A 21825-nucleotide genomic window follows, 5' to 3' on the forward strand; every position below is an offset into this window, starting at 1 on the left:
GTGCTCCAGGGACCACAGCACTGGCACAGAGAATCCTCCCAGACTGGCTGCTCTGGAGGTGAAGAAAAGCTGAAGATGGATTGAGGCATGTCCTTCCCAGTGTGTTCTCCTTGACAAGACAACATTTCTTAAGGCTAGAGGTGACACTGCTGTTGTGCTCTCTTTCCTCTTTATAAATAGCAGCTGGCCCAAACCATTGACCTTAAATTCTTTGCATTAATCTGCCCTCAGTGTGGCATGTGACACCTCCTGGGAGCCCATATCAGCTGTGCTCCCCCAGATAGCTCAGAAGCCTCCTGCTATGGAGAAGATTGGCTTGGTAAGAATGTGGGGCTGGCAGGCTGAGCCATTTAAAGTTTCCCTTTTGGAATGATGGGAGCAGTTGGGGGTGTCCCTGCTCTGCTGCTTGCTACCTGTTTAACTCCTGGCAAGCCTTTAGAACTACCCCAGACCCTGACTGAACATAGATTTTCTTGCAATTCCTCCCAAATCCTGGCTGAAACAGCCCAGCCCCTTGAACTCCCTGCCCTTGAGAAGCAGGTGCTGCTCCCTGTTTCCATAGCAGCTGCTGGAGGAGCTGAGCAGCTCAGAGAGGCTGATCGTGACCACGAGCCCACAGGAAAATGCACAAAACCCAGCAGAGCTGGCTCTGGAAAATCTGCATTTTCATTAGGTGACTCAAGGAGTTGGTGAGTGTGTGTGGCAGTGGCTTGGTGGCTGTCACAGGCTGGGTCACCTGTGCTAAGTGGCCTCTGGTCAGCTCCTCTGCCCAGTGCTCTGTGGGTGCACATCCACCACAGAATAAAGCTGCTAATGCAGAAAACCCCAGGCTTGGTACTCCTTGGGGAAGAATTCAAGGACTAGCCAGGTTTGGAGTCTCAGTAGTTTGCCCATGCTGGATAATCCCTGGATAACCAGCAGCCCTCACTGCTCTGGAGGAGCTTTGCCTTCTGTGCCTCTTTTTTTTCCTGCTCGTTAAGTATGAGCAGAAATCTTCCAAGGCTTTTATCAAAGGCAAAGTCTTAATTATTTCTAATGAAAGAACACTTATTTTCCCCTCCCCTGAGACCACACTGTGGCCTCAAGGCAGTGGGGAGCCAAGTGCTGGAAGGGCTCTGCTGTGACAGCACAGGGCTGGTGTCACTGGGGTGGGCAGAAGAGAGCCTCAGGCACAAAAAGGATCTCCCCAAACCCATGGAGAGACCAAAACAGGGATTTCTGCTTCCTTGAAAAGAGCAACAAAGAAAAGAGCTTTTTTTTTTCTGGAAAAATAAGGCCAAGCCATAGCTTTCTCACAGAGGTAGAAAAATTAATTACTTTAATATCATGTTTGAAAGGCTTTTGCTGTATAATGCTTGGTATTTCAAAATGTGGTCTTGGCCATATCCCTCTGTCTGGTTTTACCTCCTGGGAAGGGAAGGGAAGGACATCATTCCCTTGGCCCTTCTGTGCCACAGTGGGGAGGTGACCAGAGGACAAATGCCTGTGGCATCCTGCTGCTGTTGAGCTGGGAAGGGATGGCAGGGCTGGAGTTCATCTTGTTCTGCTGGGTCACATCCCTTGCCTTGCCTGGCCCTCCCTCACAGCCCCCTCCTGCCAGGGGCAGAGCTGATGTGTCCCTGACCAAAATCCTGGCACGAGGAGGGACCAGACATGGGCAGGAAGGGCTGCTCAGCCCCTACAGGAGCTGCTCTGGCTTGTTCAGCCCTGGGAGATGAAGGAGGTTGGAGAAGTGCTGCAGAACATTCCCTTGCTCCAGGTGCTGGGAGCAGGGAGTGAGGCTGGGGCAGGTGAAGGCACCTGGGGAAAGGTGGCAGCACCTCTCCTGCCAGCCCTTTGCCCAGGAATCAGGGCACTGCTCCCTGTCCCTGCCAGCATTCTGGAGCAGAGCTCCCCCTCCCCTCACATGTCCAGGCTTGGAGGCTGAAATGACATTTTATTTATCCCTTCTTAGTTTTCATGTGTCCCTGGTGCATTGCTTCCAGCGTTGCTTACAAGGAAAAATAATCCTGCATGAGGCTTTGGCATGAGTGAGTCTGGGAGTGCCAGGGAAGGTTTTGTTCCTAGATAAATGTCGTGTGCAGCCCCAGGGGCTGGGAAGGGGTGGCTGTGGCTCGCAGGGATGAGCAGCCCTGGGTCAGCAGTGAGTCCTTCCCTGTCCCCCCTCTCACAGCCATGAGGCTCTGGGGTCCTGCAGCCATGGAGAACAGGCACTCAGTGCTTGATTTAACTGACATGGGGGTCAAAGGTTGGACTCCATGACCGTGGAGGTCTTTTCCAACCTTTGTGACTCCCCGGCTTCCTCTCCCAGGGATGAGCTGGGATGTGTCAACACATCTTCCAGCTCTGCACACCCACCCGTGGGCTCAGCTCCCCGGGGGCTCTGTGGGCACTCCCAGCACATTCCTCACCTTGCTCCATCCCCACCTCCTTTTCCTGCAGCTCCCAGCAGGTCACAGAGCTCCTCCTCTGCCCGTGTGTGCCTGTCCCCTGCTGCAGAGCCAGGATTGCTCCTGCCTGCCCTTATCTCACGCAGGTTCTGAGCTGCCAGGCTGTGCTGGGACTCCTGTGCTCCCTGACAGGAGATAAGCTCAAGTGCTGGGGCCTGGGCTGCAGCTCTGCCTCCTCCCAGACCCATCCCAGCATGGACAGAGGCACTGAGCCCCCACACCACCTCTCTCAGTCACCTCCACCCAGGGCTCCTCACAGAACCTCCCTGCAGTGCACAGGTGACAGGGAAATGTGGGACAGCCCCAAAGTCGTGAATCGTGGTTGAGTCAGAGCTGGCTCTCCAGTGCTGCTCTCCTGGATTTGGGGCAACCCCAAAGTTAGGAATCGTGGTTGAGTCAGAGCTGGCTCTCCAGTGCTGCTCTCCTGGATTTGGGGCAACCCCAAAGTTAGGAATCGTGGTTGAGTCAGAGCTGGCTCTCCAGTGCTGCTCTCCTGGATTTGGGGCAACCCCAAAGTTAGGAATCGTGGTTGAGTCAGAGCTGGCTCTCCAGTGCTGCTCTCCTGGATTTGGGGAACCCCAAAGTTAGGAATCGTGGTTGAGTCAGAGCTGGCTCTCCAGTGCTGCTCTCCCATGTTTGGGTTCTTCACACAATCGTGGAATGGTTTGGGGAGGAAGGGACCTTAAAGCCCATCTCATTCCACCCCCTTCCACACCTCCCACTGTCCCAGATTGCTCCAAGCCCTGTCCAGCCTGGCTTTGGACACTTCCAGGGATGGGGCACCCTGTGCCAGGGCCTCACCACCCTCACAGGGAAATAATTTTTTCCCAGGACTCTACAACCAAAAGCTTTGTGGGGACCAATTTACAAAAGCTACTAAAGGTATCCCTGAGAATCTCAGTGCAGGTTGTTTCAGGAGCTGTTACAATTATGTGTCAATTCATGGCACTGTATTTTTATTTTATTTTTGATAGGTGCTTCAAGGTTCTTCAGGGCATTGCTAAAAATGCTTGGCTTTAAAACTTGAAAACATGAACGAATGAAAGGAGTATTTGCAGCTGCTGCACATTAACAGCTTAAGGAGATGTGAGAGAAGAAATAGGGAACAAAATCTGATTTGCATCAGCAGAGGAAAGTCCCTGCAGAGTTTCAAGAAGGAACTGTGGAGGTCAGAGGGTTTCTTCAAATGAAGTTGCCTCAGTCTGCTTAAAACTGACGTTAGAAAATCACAAAACCAAGGGACAAGACTTGTAGAAAGGTGAAGTTTGAGATGTGCGGCAGTCAAGGATTCATGTTAGCTCGAGCAGCAGAAGGGAGCTCCAGCATCACCCTGCTGGGCTCAGCAGCTTGTGACCTTCCCTGTGCCCTCCTCATCCCCCACAGGGGCTTTTCCAGTCTCCCTGTGCAGGGAGAAGTGACCGGGAGCGTTTGGCTTTTCCAGGATCTCACCAGAGCAGCTGTGAGTTGCCTGGTGTCCCCTCCCCACCCCTCCCTCCCTCCAAAACTGGGACATCTAAATTTAACCTGCTATCAACAGATGAGGCTGGAGTGTTTCCACTGTGGCAAGGAATCCCACTCAGAATCTGTCCTCTGCCCTGCTCAAGCTCCATCCCTGCACATTCCTTTGCTCGAGCTGGGAGTTTCCTTCCTCCTCCTCCTCACCTGCATTTGTTTGTGTCACTGCCACAGCACTGACACCACAGCAGGTCCTCGCTCTGGTGCTTTTTGGAGGAGCTTGGATGCTGCTTTGCCAGCTGGATCAGAGACCAGCAAAACTTCCCAAAGACAAAAAAAAAAAGTGGAAAGGAGAAGCGTGTGCCTTGCTTGGGCAGAGCAGTGGGATGGGAGCCTGCAGTGGGGTCGGGCTGTGGCAGGAGGAGCTGGAAGGTGCCAGTGGGGCCCTGGGGTTTAAGAGATCAGCAGTGGAGCTGTGCTGGCTGCTTGGCCAGGCACCCCCTGCTCTCCAGAACCCATGGCAGCACTTTCCTCTATTGGAAAGCAAACAAAACCCAAACGTGAACATTTTCAGGGGCGGGCAGGGAATAATGGAATGAGTACAGGTGGTGTTTGAAAACCAGTCACGGACTGCAGCAGCTTTCACCCTCTCCCCTGCCCAGGGCTCTGTGGTGGTGCCTCTCTCCAGATGTGGTATTTTCAGTGAACATCTGATGGGGTTTTGCTAAAAAACCAAATGGTGTCAGGAAACCAAAGCGCGCGGAAGCTCAGCCCGGCTCCGGCCGCCCCGAGATGTGCAGCAGCCTGCTGATGAAAAATGCAGGATGTTGGCTGGTGTTTTTCACCAGAAACCTCCTGGCTGTGTCCTCTGCAGCCCAAGAGCTGACACGGAGAGAGAACTGGTGGTACACAGGGTGTTTATCGCTGCCTCGAAACGTGAGCGCAGAGCTATTTGTTTAAAAACAGCCACTGCCCAAACGACTCCAGGCAGACACGTTTGAAAATTTCACTTTATTTCTCTGTTATAAAAGCAGGGTTTTGTATTTTACATCTCTGTAAGTGTCCAGACTCGGTACATCTTGGTTTTGTTTTCACAGTATCTCTGCAAGACCAAGGACGATTCTTATTGCTGCGCCGGGAGCCAGGGCAGGAGGGACGGCAGTGCCTCGCCTTCCCCCGGGTTGGACCCAGCTCGACAGGTCTCTACCCCTCCCCAAGGCTGCTGAGGGTCTGTTCTGACTCCCCGAGGGGCTGCCCCTCTCCTCCCACGCTCATCTCAGTGTCAAGGGTAGGGAAGGAGAACCACGAGGTCTGTGACTCACTCGGCGCCTTGGCCGCGCTCAGCAGCCCCTGGTGCAGGTGAGGGTCTGGGCCAGGGCTGTGCCCACCCTGGACCACGATGGGGCTGTGACAGGATGGCCAGGCTGCACTCTGAGCCCCTGTGGGGGTTTGGGTCTATAAAGAGCTGAGAGCATCACTGATGGGAAGGGTGAGGCACAGACACGCTCACGTTCATCGGTGTGTCCCGTGCCGGGGCCCCAACGCCTTCCCAGCGTATCCTTTGTGTATTCCTGGTTCTGCAAAAAGCTGCCAGAGAGGGAGCTTGATTCACCTCTGCTCATGTGCCACTCTGCCCTGGGTCCCCGGACATTTAAGTCCCCAGTGGAACCCTGTCAATCAATCCCTGTTCTAACCACGTGGATATTAACCAGCCTTAGCAACAGCGGTGTCTTAGAGCCCCTGTTACTTCCAGCCATCCTTCCTGCTATAGAAAATCTGTCCCCATCAGCTTTGTAATGAAGCAGCATTGGAAAAACATCACTTTTAATCACAACGCGTGAAATCTCCAAAGAGGCAGCATCACTCTCTCTGCCGTGTCTGGTGATGCAGATGGAGGTGAAGGGGCACATCTTGACCTAGGCACGGGATAAAGGCATTCTTTGGGAAGGGAGAAGTCCATGCAAAGCCGACCCCAACGTGAAATTTGAATTTTGTATTTACTGCTCAGCTGGGTCCGTTCAGTGCAACAGGACAAATTAGCCAGGAGGTTGCTATCAAATTGCATGGATGTATCCAGTCCACCAGGTAGGGGGAATAGGAATAGGAATAGGAGGAACCAGATTTACTTAATGCACTGGGAGACTAAGTCCAACACAAAGCTAAGTGGAAAAGGACGTAGGTGTTCCCTGAATGTGGTTTTTGGTGACTGAGAAGAAATCTTTCCTTGGAATTTCTTTGTGCAGCTAATTAAGACAACTGGGTCCAATTCCTTCGACCCAGGCTGACATCAGTGAGAACTCTAAGTACTCAGCACCTGGAGACAAAGTGAATACCAGACACAAATCCCCCCTCTGCTCCCACCCATGGGACTCAGCAGCAGCCAAGATGCATGAGAGCATGATCAGCTATTCACCCACAGCTCACAGTTTGTCCTCTTCTGCATGTATTGCCTCGGAGAAAATACAGACAAGTCCCAAAGGGCTGTGCCAGTGGAGCTATAGTTGGATCTGAATCCAGGTAAGAAAACGGAGCTTAATACAGAGAATGACTGTGCAAGTCCACGTCTCCCTAGCTTCATCCTTTGTAGTCCCAAAGCTGAGATTCAGGCACCCTCTGGCTTGTGGGTTTGGGTTTGATCCAGTCCAGTCGTTTGCAAGCCGGACTTCCCACCTCGGAGCCCTGCCCATGGAAAGGAGCAGCTCCGTGGCTGAGCATCTCTGAAAGCCAGTGGATGAGGAGGGTGGGCTCCCCTGGAGGCAGGGGAATGGCTGCAGAGCCCCAGGATCCTTGTTTGCTGGTTTGAGGCTGTCTTGGTGGGGGACACAACTCCTGGGCGTGCGTTCCCCAGGCAGGGGTTGGTGTTGAACCTGCTGCCAAAGGAGGTGGTGTGGCTGTGCAGAAGTGAGGAAGGAGAATTTCTTGCTGGTAACGTCCTGTGTGGAAGATGGGGATAGGAATAGCAGCTAATTGGTGCCTCTCCGAGGGGAGAGCCTTTTGAGCAGCGTGTGTGGGGTTGTGAGACCTGTTCAGACCAGCTCAGCAGGGCCAGGCTTGTAGCTGGCATGCAGAACTCTCCTTAGTCCCAGCTCTTGAGGCAAGTTGTTAATAGGAGGAAGAAATATTTTCTGGGGGAAGGAGCTGCAGAGGGAAGTGATTTGCCTCGGGCCATGTGCTGGAGCAGGGCAGATCCTCCACTCCCCATCCTGTGCCCTGGCCTCCAGATGCCACCTCTACCACAGAACTTCCTCTGCCTGTCCCTCCCATTCAAAAGGCTCTTCTGCCTCATCCTCCTCTGCAGATGAGCCTCTGGTTATCTCAGCAGCCATCTGGTCCTTATTAAAACCTACAGGTTTCACCTCCTCCTCCAAGTGCTCCTTCCTCACTGAGGATCCACACCCAGGGCTCGGGTGCTGCCCTGCCTTCACCTTCTCGTGCTTTACCCTTTGCTACAGTGGGTGTTTGTGCCAGCACAGACAGGGACAGCATCGTGGCCCTGCCTGTACCTCGTTCCTGACAGTCAGGTAGATCATGAGGTCATTGGGAAGAAAATGATCTGTGAATCTCAATGTGATTCATTACCACAGAAGGAAGAGTTTTCCTCAGCTGTTGCTGTGTTTGCCGGGAGTGGGTCCCTGTTGTTCTCAGCGGCTGCTCCTGAATTACAGATCTTGCTGGGCAGACTGGGTGGGTAAGATCTGCCCTCTCTGACACCTGTGTGTCTCCAGTGACTTCAGAAGATCCTTTGGACACCCTGCTCTTTGTACAGCCCCGTCACTGGGATTTCACAGCAATGGGGCCACAGAGCTTCACCCGACAGCAGCAGGCACACGAGCTCTTATCCACGAGAAGGTGAGGCTGTGGGCTGGGAAAACATCCGTGTGTCCTAAAGACAAACCCACTGGGACATCCCCCCCTTTGACTGGTGTTGGCTCCCAGGGCCACAATTCCAGCTGTGAGGTTATTCCCTGTTGAACTGCTAACGGGAGGCTGAGATCACCAGGGGTGAGCAGCACGAGGAGCTTCCAAGCCCTCCTGCAAAGCAGGGAGGAGGCCTGGGAGCTCCCCCTCGAGAGCCATCCGACAGCAGGGTTGTTATTTGCATTGCTTTGAAACTGAGATGATTTCCGTGCTTCCTTGTTCCAGGTTTTAAAAAGAAGATTTTCTTGCTTCTTCCAATTTCATGCCCTTTTTATCCATCAGCCCATGCCACGCTGACAATCTATTCCTTGTTCCAAAACTTTTTCTCCAGAATTCTGTAGAAAGGACATTCTGCCTGGTGGTGTTTTTGTTGGTTTTTGTTTTTTTTTCAAACATAGCTTTAAGGCAAAAGTTTGGCAATGCAAAGCAAAGTCTACATAAGGCCGCATGACTTGGATTTGCAACTCAGAACCTTACAGCTTAAAAAAAAATACCTTATCTTAAATAGTCAACTTTTTGCTCCAGGAACCTGTTTCATTCTCAACCAAAAAGAAAAAACAAAAATTCTTAAAATCCCAAATAAAATGTTCTTATTGTTCTGGGCAGTTCTGAACAAGCTAATGAGGCTGAAGTTCAAACAGGAACTAAAATAGGGAAGAAAAAAAAAAGCTATAGGGTAGACATCAGTGTTAGTTTCTTCCCTTAGGAATCCAGTGATGAGACAGACCCAGTCCAAGGTCTCCTCTTTAGCTTTAGCACAGTGAAATCCGTCCCAATGGGAGAAGGTAGAATGGTTGCATTTGTTGAATGAATAAAAAGTGCATTTTGATTTTGCTCAGATTATACGTGTGTATCCTAATACCTAAGTGATTGTTTTGCTTCGGGTTTCGTTTTCTCCCTGTCGGTGCCGGGACGCCGGGCGCGTATTACCGATGTTTTGGGGGTATCACCACGAGTGGTGGTCCATCCTTTGGCCTCCACATGAGTACCTGAGCATCATTGGCATTGGGTTTGACAAGGGCACTGGGTGGTATTGGCTCATTCTTGCTGAGGACCTGGGGCTGCTCTTGAGCAGAGGGCTCCTGCAGCTTGGCACGCTGCCCCAGGGGCCTGCTGGGGTTCACCTCGATGCCCAGCCTCATGCGCCATTTGATAGTCTGCAGGGTCACCATCTCGTTGGTGGCCGTGTTGGTGGCCACCAGCCAGGTGGTGAAGCTCTGATCCCGGTGGATGCTCGTGAGCTTGGCCACGTTGCTGTCGCTGACGGGCACCGCCCACGTCACGCTCGGGTAGAAGTTGTCGTTCATGCTGATGTTGAACTTGGACTCCTTCTTGGTGGGACCCACGATGGTGCAGGTTTCTGTGGTGTTCCCATACCAGGGATAGTTCACTCCGTCTGAGTCGCTGATGGCCTGGATTTTACCGTCCAGTAGGTCTGGAAGCTCCCAGCTTGACCTGCCATAATCAATAGCAAATTATGGATAATGAATTAATTAATTCATTTAGAAACATGCCAGACTTTAGAAAGGAGAGGGAAGAGCTGTGGATGCATTCCCTCTCCAGCTTTTACTGGAATTTGTGCCTTTTGTTTCATCCCTGCCATTAAAAGCATCTCATCAGGCCTGCTCTCAATCCCTTCATCCCCTGAATTTCTCTCTGGATGAGCCACTGGCCCTCCCCGCTGCCTGCCTGGTGCTGGCAGTGTAACCCATCCTCCTGCAGCCCTTGGAAGGACCCAGCTGCAGGGCTGCACTCCGGGCTCTGGGCTGGGGATGGTGTTACAGTAATCAGAGAGAATGAGGTTGAGCTGCTTGTGGAACTGCCCGCGCCGCTCACCTGCGGGAGGGACAGAAAGGTCAGAGCTTCCAGCAGGGATAGAAGTGAAAACAGTCCCCTGTCACCTTGTACTGCTTGATGCACAGCTTGGAGTGGGTTTTTTCATTAGCTTCCAATTTAATTTTTAAGATTAGATTTGCCAATAGAAGCAAACTGCTGTAAATGTCTCGGAAGAAGGGTTGGATGTTTGCTCTGAGACGGCACAACCACAGATCACTTGCTCCGTGCACAGCAGCTGTTTTAAGGACAGTCTTTTAAAAACCAGGCTGGCAGAGGTGCCTCTCATGTACCTTCTCCCTCCTGCTCATGAATCAGCACTCCTCATCACCCAGGGATGATGTCCCAGCCATCGAGGTGGCAGAAGGGGCTGGGTGACAGCAGCAGTGGGGTTTCACCTGACCCTGCCACAGGACTGGCTGTGCTCCAGTCCCCCAAGCCTTGTGGCTCCCTGCTGCAGGCTGGGACTTGGGAAATGATTTATCTTGGAGAGACACAGAGGGGACGCCCTGAGGCTTCTCAGGGTCAGGGTGACTGTCCAAGCCTTTCATAAGTCTGGTGCTGCAGCTTAAAATAGCCCCTTGATTGCAGAGGAGGCTGTGGCTGGGGGTACTGCTCGGCCTGGCTGGCTTTTCCAGCTCTGGGATGAGCTGCTCTGGCCAGGGCTGATGTGACTGTCTCACAAGGCTGTTTTGACTGTTAATTAGTTAATGACCGTGAAGTGCCTCCATGTTTGTACCCGCTGGATCGTTCAGCACTTAGCTGTGTCTGGCTCTGGCTAGAGGATACCACGGGGGATTTAAAGGTCTCATTTATAATTTTTTTCACGCGAGCAGGGGGTCCTGGCAAACACCTCCCCAGCGGAGGATGAAGTGTGAGACAGGAGGTGGGGTGCCCCGGGGGCTGCAGGATGCCGGTAGCAGTAGGACCAGGGGATGCTCTGAGCAGCAGGACCGGGGGATGCAGGGATGCTCGGAGCCGCAGGACCAGGGGTTATGCAAGCACAACATCTCCCTGCACAGATTTACAGGCTGCTGTCAGCTCCGGCACCGCAGCTGCAGCAATCCCTTCCTCCCGAGCCCATCGCCAGCAGGCAGAGGGAGTCCTTTCCCTGGAAGAAAATTTTTAGTGAAGGCAGCCAAAAGGAGATCCCTGAGCAGTCCTGCCAGGACCCTTGTGCACTGCAGAGATGTTTATACGCTCTGCTCTGCAAACCGGAGTCACCCCGGCTCACCACCCCTCGCGCCCTTCAGGCAGAGCTGAGCAGGGGAAGGCTCAGGGAAGGCTCAGGGAAGGCTCAGGGAAGGCTCAAGGGGTGCTGGGTGACCCAGCCCTCGCTGCTGGATCAGTGGAGGTCGTGTTCTGCAGCCCCCACCCCACCCTGCTGCACAGCCCAGCTCCGAAACCCCATCTGGGGGCTCCTCTCCCCCTTTCAGCTGCTGGTTTAGGATTACTTTCCATTCAGACAGTGGCTGGTACTCAGCTTGGCTGTCACCCAGGGCTGAGGTGTGACAGAGGTTGGCTCTGAGGTGACAGGCGTGGTGCAGCCACAGCATCCCTGCAGGTGCCGAGGTGCCAAACCAGGAGCTGAGATGCCACAGAGGGTCAGAACCCCCTGGGCTGCTCCAGCCTACTCAGACCAGAGCTGGTGGCTGAATGGCAGGAGAACCTGGCAGAGTCTGCTCAGTAAATGCAGGTCCTCTAAGATCTGCTTGTCCCCCATCTTCATTCCCAGTGCCCCAGGTCAGGATGGAATTGCAGGAGCCTCTCGGGATTTGCCCAGGATTTAAGCAAGAGCACAAGGGTGGAGCTGTGCCAGGGCCTGAGCAGGATGGTGCCTGCAGAGCCTGCAGCATCCCAGGACACAGCAGAGCTCAGGGTGGCCCAGGAGGGCACCCAGCTTGAGGAAAGGCGTGGGCAGCAATGGGGAAGGAGAAACTGGCCTGTGTTTCTTCACAGAGCACGCTGTGCCTAATTCTAGCCAGTGTGGTTAACCCCAGGGTTTCAACACCATCATGCTTCATCTGCACAGCTTGGAACGAGCAGAAAAAGGAGGCCTCATGATGATCCCATGACTGGAGCAGAGCAGAGGCTGACTGGTGGCTGCTGCTGGTGATTGTCCCTCTCCTGATGCTCCAGCAAAGCCTCTGTGCCAGCCAGGCTGGCAGCCTCTGCTTGCAGAGCATGTCCATGGTAAATAATATGCCAACAACTGGATGATTTTGGAAAGAATGCTGTGGAATGATCTTTGGCTGCATCAGCATCTTTCTCTGGTAGTGTCGAGCCAAGGAGAGACCAGAAAGTGCCCAGTAAACACTTTGCTGACAATAGCAGGAAGGAGGCATGAAAAGAAACCAAGCTATCTGGTTTCGTGGGCTCACTGATCAGCTCCAAGATCAGTAGGTTCTGCCTCATAACACTGACAAGCCTGTTTCTGCCTCTTCTGAAACCTTCAGAGCCAGTGTGGGCATCGCCAGAGCCTGGAGCTGCCAAGAAACCTCTCTTAACAAATGTCTTCTTGCCACCAGAAGGAACTTTGAGCTATTTCTTGTGGTACAAGCGGAGCCCTGCTGCTGACAGCCAAGCAGCTTTATGTAGGTTTTAGCTTCCCAGTTCTCATTCAGACACTTTTTTCCTCTTCTGTCGCACGGAACGAATCCCCCAGCTCAGCCTGAGCTCCCAGATGTCAGTCCCACAGCACCCACCAGGGCAGTGACAGCAAAGCCAGCCCAGCAGCCCCCAGCCCTGGGCATCCAGCAGTGCGGGACATCCAGGTAACCTTTCCAGACAGGCATTATTGCATCCTCAGCTCTAATTGCTTAAAGCCAGCTCCTAATTAGTCACGGGCCAGATGGACTTGCACAACCTTCTGCTTTCCAACACCTTCCTCTCCAAGCTCCCTGAATAAGAGCAGCCCCTGTGGGACACAGCCCTGCCTGGTGCATGGAGCAGGGCCATGTGTGGGTGTAGTGAAACTCTGTCTCAGGCATTCCACATCCCTGCTCCTGCCTCCCTGCACCTCTGGCCTGCACTGGGGACTCACTGAGAGAAAGAAAACCTGATAGCCAGAGCTGCTTAATCTTAAATTCTCCTTTGCAGTGCCTCTCTCACCTTTTCCCGCATGTCAGGCAAGCCAAGGCAGGGTTAGAGTGAAGAACAGGAAGGAAATTTCAGATGTTGTTCCCCAGCTGACAGAGCTGTGCTGCTGTGGTCCCTCTTCCTCCCACCCTCCAGCTGTGTGTTCCTGCCTCATCTCCTGAACCAGCAGCAGCAGTCAGGGAGTGAAACTAGCACAGAACTGGCATTAGGAAAAAGGGAACAATTTCTGCTGGTTTAGAGGAGCAGATTCAAGTGGACACTCCATGTAACTGGGCTAAGGTGGGTGCTCACAGCACAGGTGAGATCCAGGGGCATTGCAGGGCAGCAAAGCCTTTTTCTCTGAGCCCCTGGAGGAGTAAATTCCCACAGTGAACTGACCTCCCTTCACTTTCTTTGGAAAAGATGCCCTTGTGTTTTTTTTTGATTGTGTCCTCCCTCCTGGGGACTGGGGGTTTATTCTCTTGACAATTTGAGTTCATTATGTCCCTGCTGCAGGGCATGGAAGATTTAATCTCACCAGGGAGAGATGCCTGGGAAGATGAAGTGATGATGTAAGGATGCAAGTGTCCCATTGGGTCTTCCAGGGGGAGAAACATCCACAGGGAAACTTCTCCAGATCCTTGGCTGATCATACTCCAACTCCAATTTATTTATCTCTCTCTTTTGCATATCTCCATCTGCACAGCTTCTTGCACATCTCCATGGAGATGAAGGAGGCTGGATAATGCCATTCCAGCATGGCCCAGCACTGACACAGGTTCCACCAGAAACCAGCACCCACCCCAGGGGATGCCAGCAGGGACCTGGTCCAGCTGCTCCTGCTCAGGTCACAGCTCTGGCCTGATCCTGATGCCTCCCTCTGCACAGCAGCATCCTTCCCTAAGGACAAGGGTGAAGTCCAGCATGCGAGGAACAGCAATGCCAGCCCTGGAGTTTGCCCAGCTCTGCACAGAGAGGGGTCTGAGCACATCCACATCCTCATGCTGGGGGTTTTCATGTTCCCTGCAGCACCTACTGACTCACATGTAATGTAATGCCAGCAATTATGTGTTAGCTGAGCTCTAATTCTCTCCCTTTAAATTTAAAAATGCTGCATTTAGCCCCCAAATTGTCAGTGCCACTTTAAACGTGCGTGTCTAAATTATCCCCTCTGTAGCTCCCATCCCTATAGCAGCATTATGCACAGCTCCATCTGCTCCAGTATTTCTCAGCTGTTTCCCTCCTCAGTGTAATGGCCAGCTTATGCACAGCTAACAACTTCCCAGCAGAGAAGTGAAAAATTAATCCAAAGCCTGCTGTAAGTATTGGTGCTTCGGCTGGATGATTGATTTTTGATTATTTGGGGGTTTTTGCTGGCCGGTCACCACAGGGGTTAAAAACATGGATGTGGCAGTGGCCTCTCCCTACCATGGAAAGTTGGGACTGTGCTGGCATCAATCGATGCAGCTCTGTGGAGGTCAGTGGGATTACATCCAGTTACACCAGCTAAAGCCTTGGCCCATCCTTTCTCTCAGGTTCATGTCCTGTCTCTCTCTGTAAAGGTCTTCCAAGCCCATGTTTCAATGGCATTGAAGAGGCCTTTCCTCCTAAATGCCTTTATTTATAGCCTTCAGATGGCAATGAGTCTATAGAAAGAGTGAGCAGGAACAGACCAATTCCTGCTTGTGTTCGAGTAACTTTTTTTTTTTTTTGGTATCAGTTAAATGTCAGTGAACCTCCTAGGGAAAAATCTTTGTTTCCATCATTTTCCAGCTAAAAGCTCTCAAATATAGCTGCAGTGTTTAATTCTACCAGTTTACAGCAGCAGCTACTACTCCTTTTTTTTTTGTTTTTCTTTTCTTTTTTGTCCCAAAACATTCCAGCAAGGGCAGGCTGTACCAAATCCTTGTTTTAAACACAGGGCAGCTCAGGTGCAGGGAAATAAAAGGCCACACTGAGGTTTGCAGCCCAGGGCAGCACTGGCAGCATCACTCCGTGCCCAGTCCTCTCTATTTCAGTGCATCTGAGCTGCATTTATATAAAGTGGACTTTTCTATTTTCCCTTGCAGCTGGTCGCTAAAGAGAGGATTCCGAAATGAGCCTGAGAATTACACATGCAAATCCCAAAGGCCTGCAATCGGGAACATCTGAGCAACAAATTGTCCTTGCTAGAGATGCTGCTGGAGCCAAGAAAGCCTACAGATTTCGGGCCTGCTGTAAATACTTTTAAAATCAAGCTCAGCCTGCCTGCACTGCTGCTGTTTGCCAGGTGCCAGTTCTCCTCTCAGGAAAGTTTTTGCTTGAGCAGAGAGGGGACATGGGGACAGGATGGGGGGCAGCCTGGGGCTGCTCCTGCCGTGCCCTCCCCTCCTTGCAGCCTGGTGTGATGCTGAGATGCTGAACCCGTGTCCTCGGGGCTCAGAGGGGAGGGCAGCAGGGCCGGGCTGTGCGTGCAGATGTTCAGGCTGTCAGCAAGGGGCTGCATTCAGCCAGTCCTGCTCTCCAGCCCGCCGTGCCCCCCTCCTCCCTCAGCACTCCTCATTGAGGGCATTTTTAAGCTGCCCAGACTGACCCTCAGGGGCTGAGCCAGCATCTCCCCGGCTCGGGGCACTCGGGATGAGCAGGGAGAGGATTCTCAGCCCTGACCTTCCCGTCCTTCCTCCCTCACGCCCTGGGCAGCATCAGCAGCCCCAGCCACTGACCCACCTGCCAGCACTGGCTCTGCTCAGGGTCTGTCCCTGGACACACACATTTCTGCTGCACAGGAGGCTGCACCTGTGCTGCCCAGCACCGTGAGCTGCAGAATTGCTGCTCTGTGCAGGCATTTGGGGATCAGTGCTGGGGCTGGTGTAGCTGTGGGCCAAAGGCTGCAAGGTTTGGAGAACAAGCTGGTGGAGGACTGGGGAGAGATGACTTTTCTCGGCAGGGAGGTGACATTCTGATTTGACTCATTCCTGTCTCACTATGACTGTCTGACCAGGAACACGAGGATTCTTGGTGTGCAAACAGCCCCTGGCTTCCTCCCACCTCCCATATACACCCATATATTCCCTTTCACATCACCATGGAGGAGGGCAACGTGAAATTCGCTCCCTGCTCCAAGGTGATGCAGATGATTTATCTACCAACGGGTTAAATCCAGCTTGTGCTTTCCCGTGGGCTGCCTGCTACTGTGGGCAAAGCAAGCAGGATTCCTCCTGTGACGTGAAATGTGCTCCCAAAGCTGGTGGGCTACCGAGCTCCCAGCCACGGCTCACTGCAGCAGCAGCAGCAGCAGAGCAGGGACGGCTCTGTGCCACAAGTGTCAGCCCTGGGCTCCCCCTGGGGCTCCTCAGTGGGCACTTTGGGCATGGGGAGGGGTGCAGGCAAGAGGAGCTGGGGGTCAGGAGAAGCACTCGTGTCAAAGCAGGTCGTGGCAGGGCTGCTCCTGGGGTTTCAGCACCTCCTGTGCAGCCCAAAAGCTGCTGTGGAAGAGCGTTGCTTTTGGGTTCCTACCAGAACAAGTGGGGTTTGGGCAAATCCCCACTGGAAGAGAAAAACACCCGCTGCTTTACAAGGGCAGGGACAAGCTCTCCTGTATTTTAAACACATGGGAAAGTCCTGCTAAGTTTCAGAGGGGCTGGGTTTTTCGATATGGATTACAATTTTTGGCTAAATCCACTCTTTCCCAACCAGGCCACGCTCCTCCCGCTGCCGCAAACGCACCCGCGCGCGCCCTCGGAAACACTTACATTCCCTGGTCCCCGTAGTGATTGTAGAATTCCATGTGGCTGCAAGCCTGGATCCAGCCCACGATCCAGGTCTCCTTCTTGGGAAGAGGGGGCACCAACACCTGCGCAGAGGCTCGGAAGTGAGGGGTCCTGTAGCGCAGCACCACGCTGGAGGACTCGTCAATGCTGGTGGGAATGGGATCAATGGAGGCTTTGACTTCAATCACCGAAATGCTTTCCCGGAAAACTTTGGATTTGCAGCTAATACTCTGAATACAGCCCATGGCATACCCCGAGTACAGTCTGACGCAGCTCCTAGGGTACTCCAGCAATCCTGGGGAATATTAGGCATTGAAATTGTCTGGTGCTAGATCAATTACAGATCTCCTTGGTTTGTAATTTCAAAACTGATATCCATAGGATAGAAAATTCATCATGTAAAGCCTTAATTCGAGTATCTGTCTTACAAGTACTGCTTCTATTTCTGAGGTTAGCTGCGCTTCAGAAGCAAAAGGGCCTTTAAAATTTTTTTCCCCTTTTAATGACCCATTAAATCTCTTGCTCAAACAGTCTTTGGGTTAAAAAAAAGTCTCTTGAGTTCAATAAATAAAGGTGGTGTTCTTTGCTGATATATTTAGTCCTTCCTTTGCTCAGATGCAGTCTGTCATTCACCATCAAACATAGGACTAGCCGGTATTTCCCTTTATTCTTTGGATGAAAAGCAGAATGTTGATAGACACATCTATATAAATAATGAAATAGTTTTTAGCCCCAGCTTGTCACAACCGGTGTGGATTTCCACTTCCTGACTTGCAGTTGTTCATAACTTCCTTTCGCACAAAATTACAATAATAACAGAAAGAAACGACGGCTGGAAAATGCAAAAAGTCGCCAAATCTCCGATTCTGGAGGCTCCTCCGCCAGCGACGCCTGGGCTTTGGGGATTAATTTTAATTCTTTTTTTTTTTTTCTTCCCCTTAGAAATAGCCGGACGCGGAGGGAAGCGGCCGCGGTGCCGGTGGGGCCGGCGGCTCCGGGAGCGCAGCGGGGCAGGCGGCGATGGAGCCTCCCCCGCGCCCGCCGGGGCCGCGCCGCTCCGCGCCCGCTCAGCGCCGCGGAACCGCCGCCCGTGACATCCCCCGCCACGCACCGGCCCGGGGGGCGCCGGCCCCGCCGCTCCCCTTCCTCCTCCTCCTCCTCCTCCTCCTCCTCCTGGGCGAGCGGCTCTCCGCAGGGGTGTCCGACCTTCCTCCTCCTCCTCCTCCTCCTGCTGCCGCCGCCGCTGCTGCCGGCGCTCCCGGGCTCCCGGCTGTGGCTCAGCCCGCGGGGCTCATGGGCGGGCGGCGGGGCTGCCCCGCACACGCGTGGGCCCCGCAGGGCGTCACAGCATCCCGGGGAGCCGCGGCGAGCCCCGGCCGCGCCGCCGAGCCCCGGCTCCTGCGCTGCGGGGGCGAGCAGCGGCGCGGGGCGGGGGGGAGGCTCCTTCTCTCGCTGGGCTTTTTTTTTTTTTTTTTTTTTTTGGTTGGGTTTTTTTTTTTTTTTCGCCTCTTTGCTGGCTGCCCGGGGAGGTGAGCGGAGCAGGATCGGTGCCTCCGCCTCCCGGCTGCCGCAGGCTTCCTCTCCCGCAATACATTCATGCAGCCGGGCACGGCGCCGGCCGCGGGGCTCAGCCTCGCCGGGGGAGCGGGGGGGCGCGGGGGGGCTCCGGCCCCGCTCGCCGCCGCCGCATCGGAAAGGCAACGGGGTCAAACTTTGCAGAAACTCGCTCGCAGCACCCCCCCGGGCGTGCCCGCTGCTGCCCGCGGCTCCCGCGGCACCGGCTGCGGGTCCGGGCACCCCCAGCACCCCGTCCTCCCTCCTTCGCCCAGTCCCATCCCTCCCCCTGTATTTCGCTTTTAAACTGCAGCTGTTGAAGCTGAACCTCCTTTGCAAAAAAAAAAAAAAAACCAAAAAAAACCCCAGCATTTCCTCCGACATGTCCGTGAATTGTGGGTAATGTAGTTTTTTTAAAATTTAGAAACGCCTCCTCCCCCCCCCCCTTTATTATTATTATTATTATCTTTTAATTTCACTGCAATGTGCTTTTTCCTGGGTTTTCAGATTAAGATTTCTCTCTCCCGGCTGCAGCCTGCTGCTGGGTAGATTTGGTGCCAACCAAAGGGCACCGGAGGGGATGGTCTCCCTGTTTGCAGAACCTGTAGCCTCAGGCTGGATGGGCTGTGATTCCAGCAAGGAGTAATGTAAAGCTGTCCGTAGCAGCAGTGGAACAGGGAGTGAGAAGGCAGCAGTGGCCTGCGGGAAAGTTGTAAACTTCTATTACAGGCAGTTTTAGGGGTAATGTTGCCAACTGGTCCTGCTGGCCATCAGCTGGCTGAGGATCTGAGCACCAGGGGAGGTGAAATTTTTGGCTTTTGAGCAATAACTGATGGACATCAGCTCATCAGCTGGGTGAGTGTCTATCACTTGTTTCTAAATAGGAAACCTGGGGAAATGAGAGGTAAAAAAGCCGGTGCTGCTTGTGGTGTGGCAGTGCTGAGCTGCTGTAAATGTCTTTTAGTTCTTCTCACCCTGCACTCTCAGCAGGCTGGATTAGCCCTTAGCAGGTAGGAGAGACCTGAGCTACCAGGTGATCCTAACAAGCAAATACCACAGGATGAGGGGAGGCAGATTTGCTCCTTTCCACCCAAAACAAGTGGAAAAAACACAGCTTATTGTGATGTTTTTCCTCCTCACGTGTTTCTTGAAGCATTGAGAAGTATTTATTTTAAACTTCCCAGTTGCTGTGAAAGGCACAATTTAGTCACTAATCCTGTGACAGAGAGAGACACTAAGAACCTGCTCAACTTACAAGCCACTTACTATCATGTAGTACCAGGAAGAATGAAATTAGCATCTTCCGAATGAAATATCCAGCAGCCTCCAGAAGGTGCTGAAATCCTTTGACATTTCCAAGACTCTTTCACACTTTTCAAACAAGCTTGTCACAGTTTCCCAGAGCATCATGAGTCTGGTGAAACTGCATATTCTGCAACTCCAGTTCCACTGAAGCTTCAGCCAGGTCTTGCTTCAACTTGGCTCTCTCTGGTGCGCTGGTCAACTAGGAAATTGCATTATCTCATTCTAATTAAATCAGCTCTTTTGTTGGGTTTTGGGCTCCATCACGCCACTGTGGGTGATTAAAGCATTATTAGCACATCCCACCCAGCTTTTTTTTGTCCCTGGAAGAATCCCATGCAGGGTTTGCTGGATGCACTTTGGGTGCAAGTGCTGCCGCTTTGGCCAGCTGCTGACAGAGGCTGGCCAAAGGGAAGGGGATGGGGCTGTCACTCCTGTCCCACCCGAGTTCCAGCACGGTTTTCCCGGCCGTGCTGCCGCGTGTGGCCGTGGCCATGCGGGAATTGTGGCCGGGAGCCCCGCGGGGCAGCGGGAGCACAGCCAGGCTGAGCAGAGCAGGGCAGGGCACACGGAGCACGCTGGGCATGACCCCTGTGGATCGTGTGTCAGGACTGGAATAGCCCCGCCGGAGCAGGGAGCCTGTCTGCAGGGATATTTATAAACCCCTGGGTGAGTTTTATGGGATGGGGCTTGTCGTGGCCTCAGTGGGATCAGGGATTTTTCCTTCCCAGGCTCAGTTTCTCCAGCTGGGACTGTCAGTGACAGCCCACCCTGCTGCAGGAGAGACCAGACAGTTTTCCTTTCCCACTCCACCACTGACAGGGCTTTTGCTGGCACTGCATCCATCCCAGCCTGCCCTTCCTGCTCAGGACTGGGGCTGGAGTGCAAGGCTGGAGTCTCACAGGGAGGCTGGGGCACAGAAATTCCCTCCTACCAGTGTCAGCAGAAGAAACAGGCACCAGATTAAATTCACTCCCAGGGCTTTCAAGGTATTTTTTAACCCCTGACAGCTCTCGAGGAACGTGTTCAGTTGTAGCTCAGCATCCCCAGCAGCACACTGGGCAGGGGTCTCCCTGCTTCTGCAGGGTCCTGGCCACCAGTGCCTTTATCCCTCTGCCCACTGCTGTTTGCAGAGCCCCACATTTGCACGGAGTGGGAAAATCCAGGAGGCCATGCACTGGAAGGTGATGGCCACAGCCAAGTGCTGATGGTTCTCTGCCTGGCCGTGTCAGGTAGGCTGAGATTTTCCACGTGCTGGGCTGTGGGGTGAGGGCAGGCAGGTTTGGGACGGGGTGCTGACTGCCCTGGTAGTGGCAGCACAGCCAGGGATCAGGCAGGAGCTGCTGGGTGTTGATGATGTGGCAGTTCCTGTGTGATTTAAGGGCTGCCACAGCCCCACGTGGTACCTGAGCCAGGAGAGGTTGTGTTTTATGGGCTGGGTAAGGGTGCCTGAGAAGGGAACAAGCTCTTCCTCCCACTGGGATCATAGAATCACATGGTTTGGGTTGGAAGGGACTTTTAAAGGTCACAACATCCAGCCATTGGCAGTGACACCTTCCACTGTCCCAGGGTGCTCCAAGCCCTGTCCAACCTTGTCCTTGAACACTTCCAGGGATGGGACAGCCACAGCTTCTCTGGGCACCCTGTGCCAGGGCCTCAGCACCCTCATTGCACAAAATGCCTTCCCAAAATCCCATCTAACCCTGCTCTCTCTCAGGGTGAAGCCAGTCACTCCATTTCTAGCTCTCCTGGAGCCCCTTTAGGCACTGGAAGAAGCTCTAAGCTCTCCCTGGAGCCTCCTTTTCTCCAGGCTGAACACCCCCAGCTCTCCCAGCCTGGCTCCAGGGCAGAGTTGCTTCAGCCCCTGGAGCATCTCCATGGCCTCCTGTGGACCCACTCCAACAGGTCCAGGTCCTTCCTGTGCTGGGGACCCCAGAGCTGGATGCAGTGCTCCAGGTGGGGGCTCACCAGAGCACAGAAGAGGGGCAGACTCGCTGCCCTTGACCAGGCATAAGTTCCAGGAGGGTATGAATCAGAAATAACTTGATGTATCTTATTTTCCCTTGAAGGAGGAAAAGATGAACAAAGCCCAGGACCTCAGACAATTGCTTGTCCAAGCACTGCTGCCACCTGGATGGTCTGTCAGTCACATGGGCACAACCTGGGTGCACAGTTCACTGAGGGAATTTTCAGAGCCATGCATAAAAGTGCCAAGAAAATGTAAAATTTGTGTTATTATCTTTGGAAGCCGAGGAGCCACCTTTCATTTAGTACTTAAACTCCCCACTGCAGGTTGGACAAGACCTTTAAAGACAGCTGGGTGCCCAGTTCCCAGGGTTACCTGTGCATCCACTGACCTCTGGACAGTTGTGTAGACAAATGTCACTGGCACCAAGAGATGTGGCCATTCCTCTCCTCAGTGTAATATCCATCTTCAATTCTCCATCCACGGGGGATTTCCAGCCTATTTGCATAGGAATAATCCT

At 53.3% G+C, this 21825-nt stretch overlaps 1 protein-coding gene and 1 long non-coding RNA gene across 2 annotated transcripts; one reads left to right on the top strand and one right to left on the bottom strand.

Moving 5' to 3' along the window:
• Positions 1 to 4897: 4897 nt before the first annotated feature.
• FAM78A (family with sequence similarity 78 member A) lies at positions 4898 to 17918 on the bottom strand. Its single transcript, XM_064393446.1, has 2 exons — positions 16466 to 17918; positions 4898 to 9278 (listed from the first exon to the last, which is right to left on the bottom strand). The coding sequence occupies exons 1-2, from the start codon at positions 16726 to 16728 to the stop codon at positions 8750 to 8752; spliced, it is 792 nt and encodes a 263-aa protein (XP_064249516.1). The 5' UTR covers positions 16729 to 17918; the 3' UTR covers positions 4898 to 8749.
• LOC135283061 (uncharacterized) lies at positions 13890 to 16484 on the top strand. Its single transcript, XR_010348974.1, has 3 exons — positions 13890 to 14052; positions 14804 to 14950; positions 16410 to 16484. It is a non-coding gene; the product is annotated as an uncharacterized LOC135283061 (long non-coding RNA).
• Positions 17919 to 21825: the final 3907 nt, after the last annotated feature.

Source organism: Passer domesticus, chromosome 18 (genome assembly GCF_036417665.1).
Source record: "Passer domesticus isolate bPasDom1 chromosome 18, bPasDom1.hap1, whole genome shotgun sequence".
Classification (NCBI taxonomy): domain Eukaryota; kingdom Metazoa; phylum Chordata; class Aves; order Passeriformes; family Passeridae; genus Passer; species Passer domesticus.

Bases quoted from the DNA above. Each gene is read 5' to 3' on its own strand.
- FAM78A (XM_064393446.1), bottom strand. From the start codon at position 16,728: ATGGGCTGTATTCAGAGTATTAGCTGCAAATCCAAAGTTTTCCGGGAA. The intron at 9,279-16,465 runs GTAAGTGTTTCC...TGATTATGGCAG, and splicing joins CACTACGGGGACCAGGGAAT to GTCAAGCTGGGAGCTTCCAG.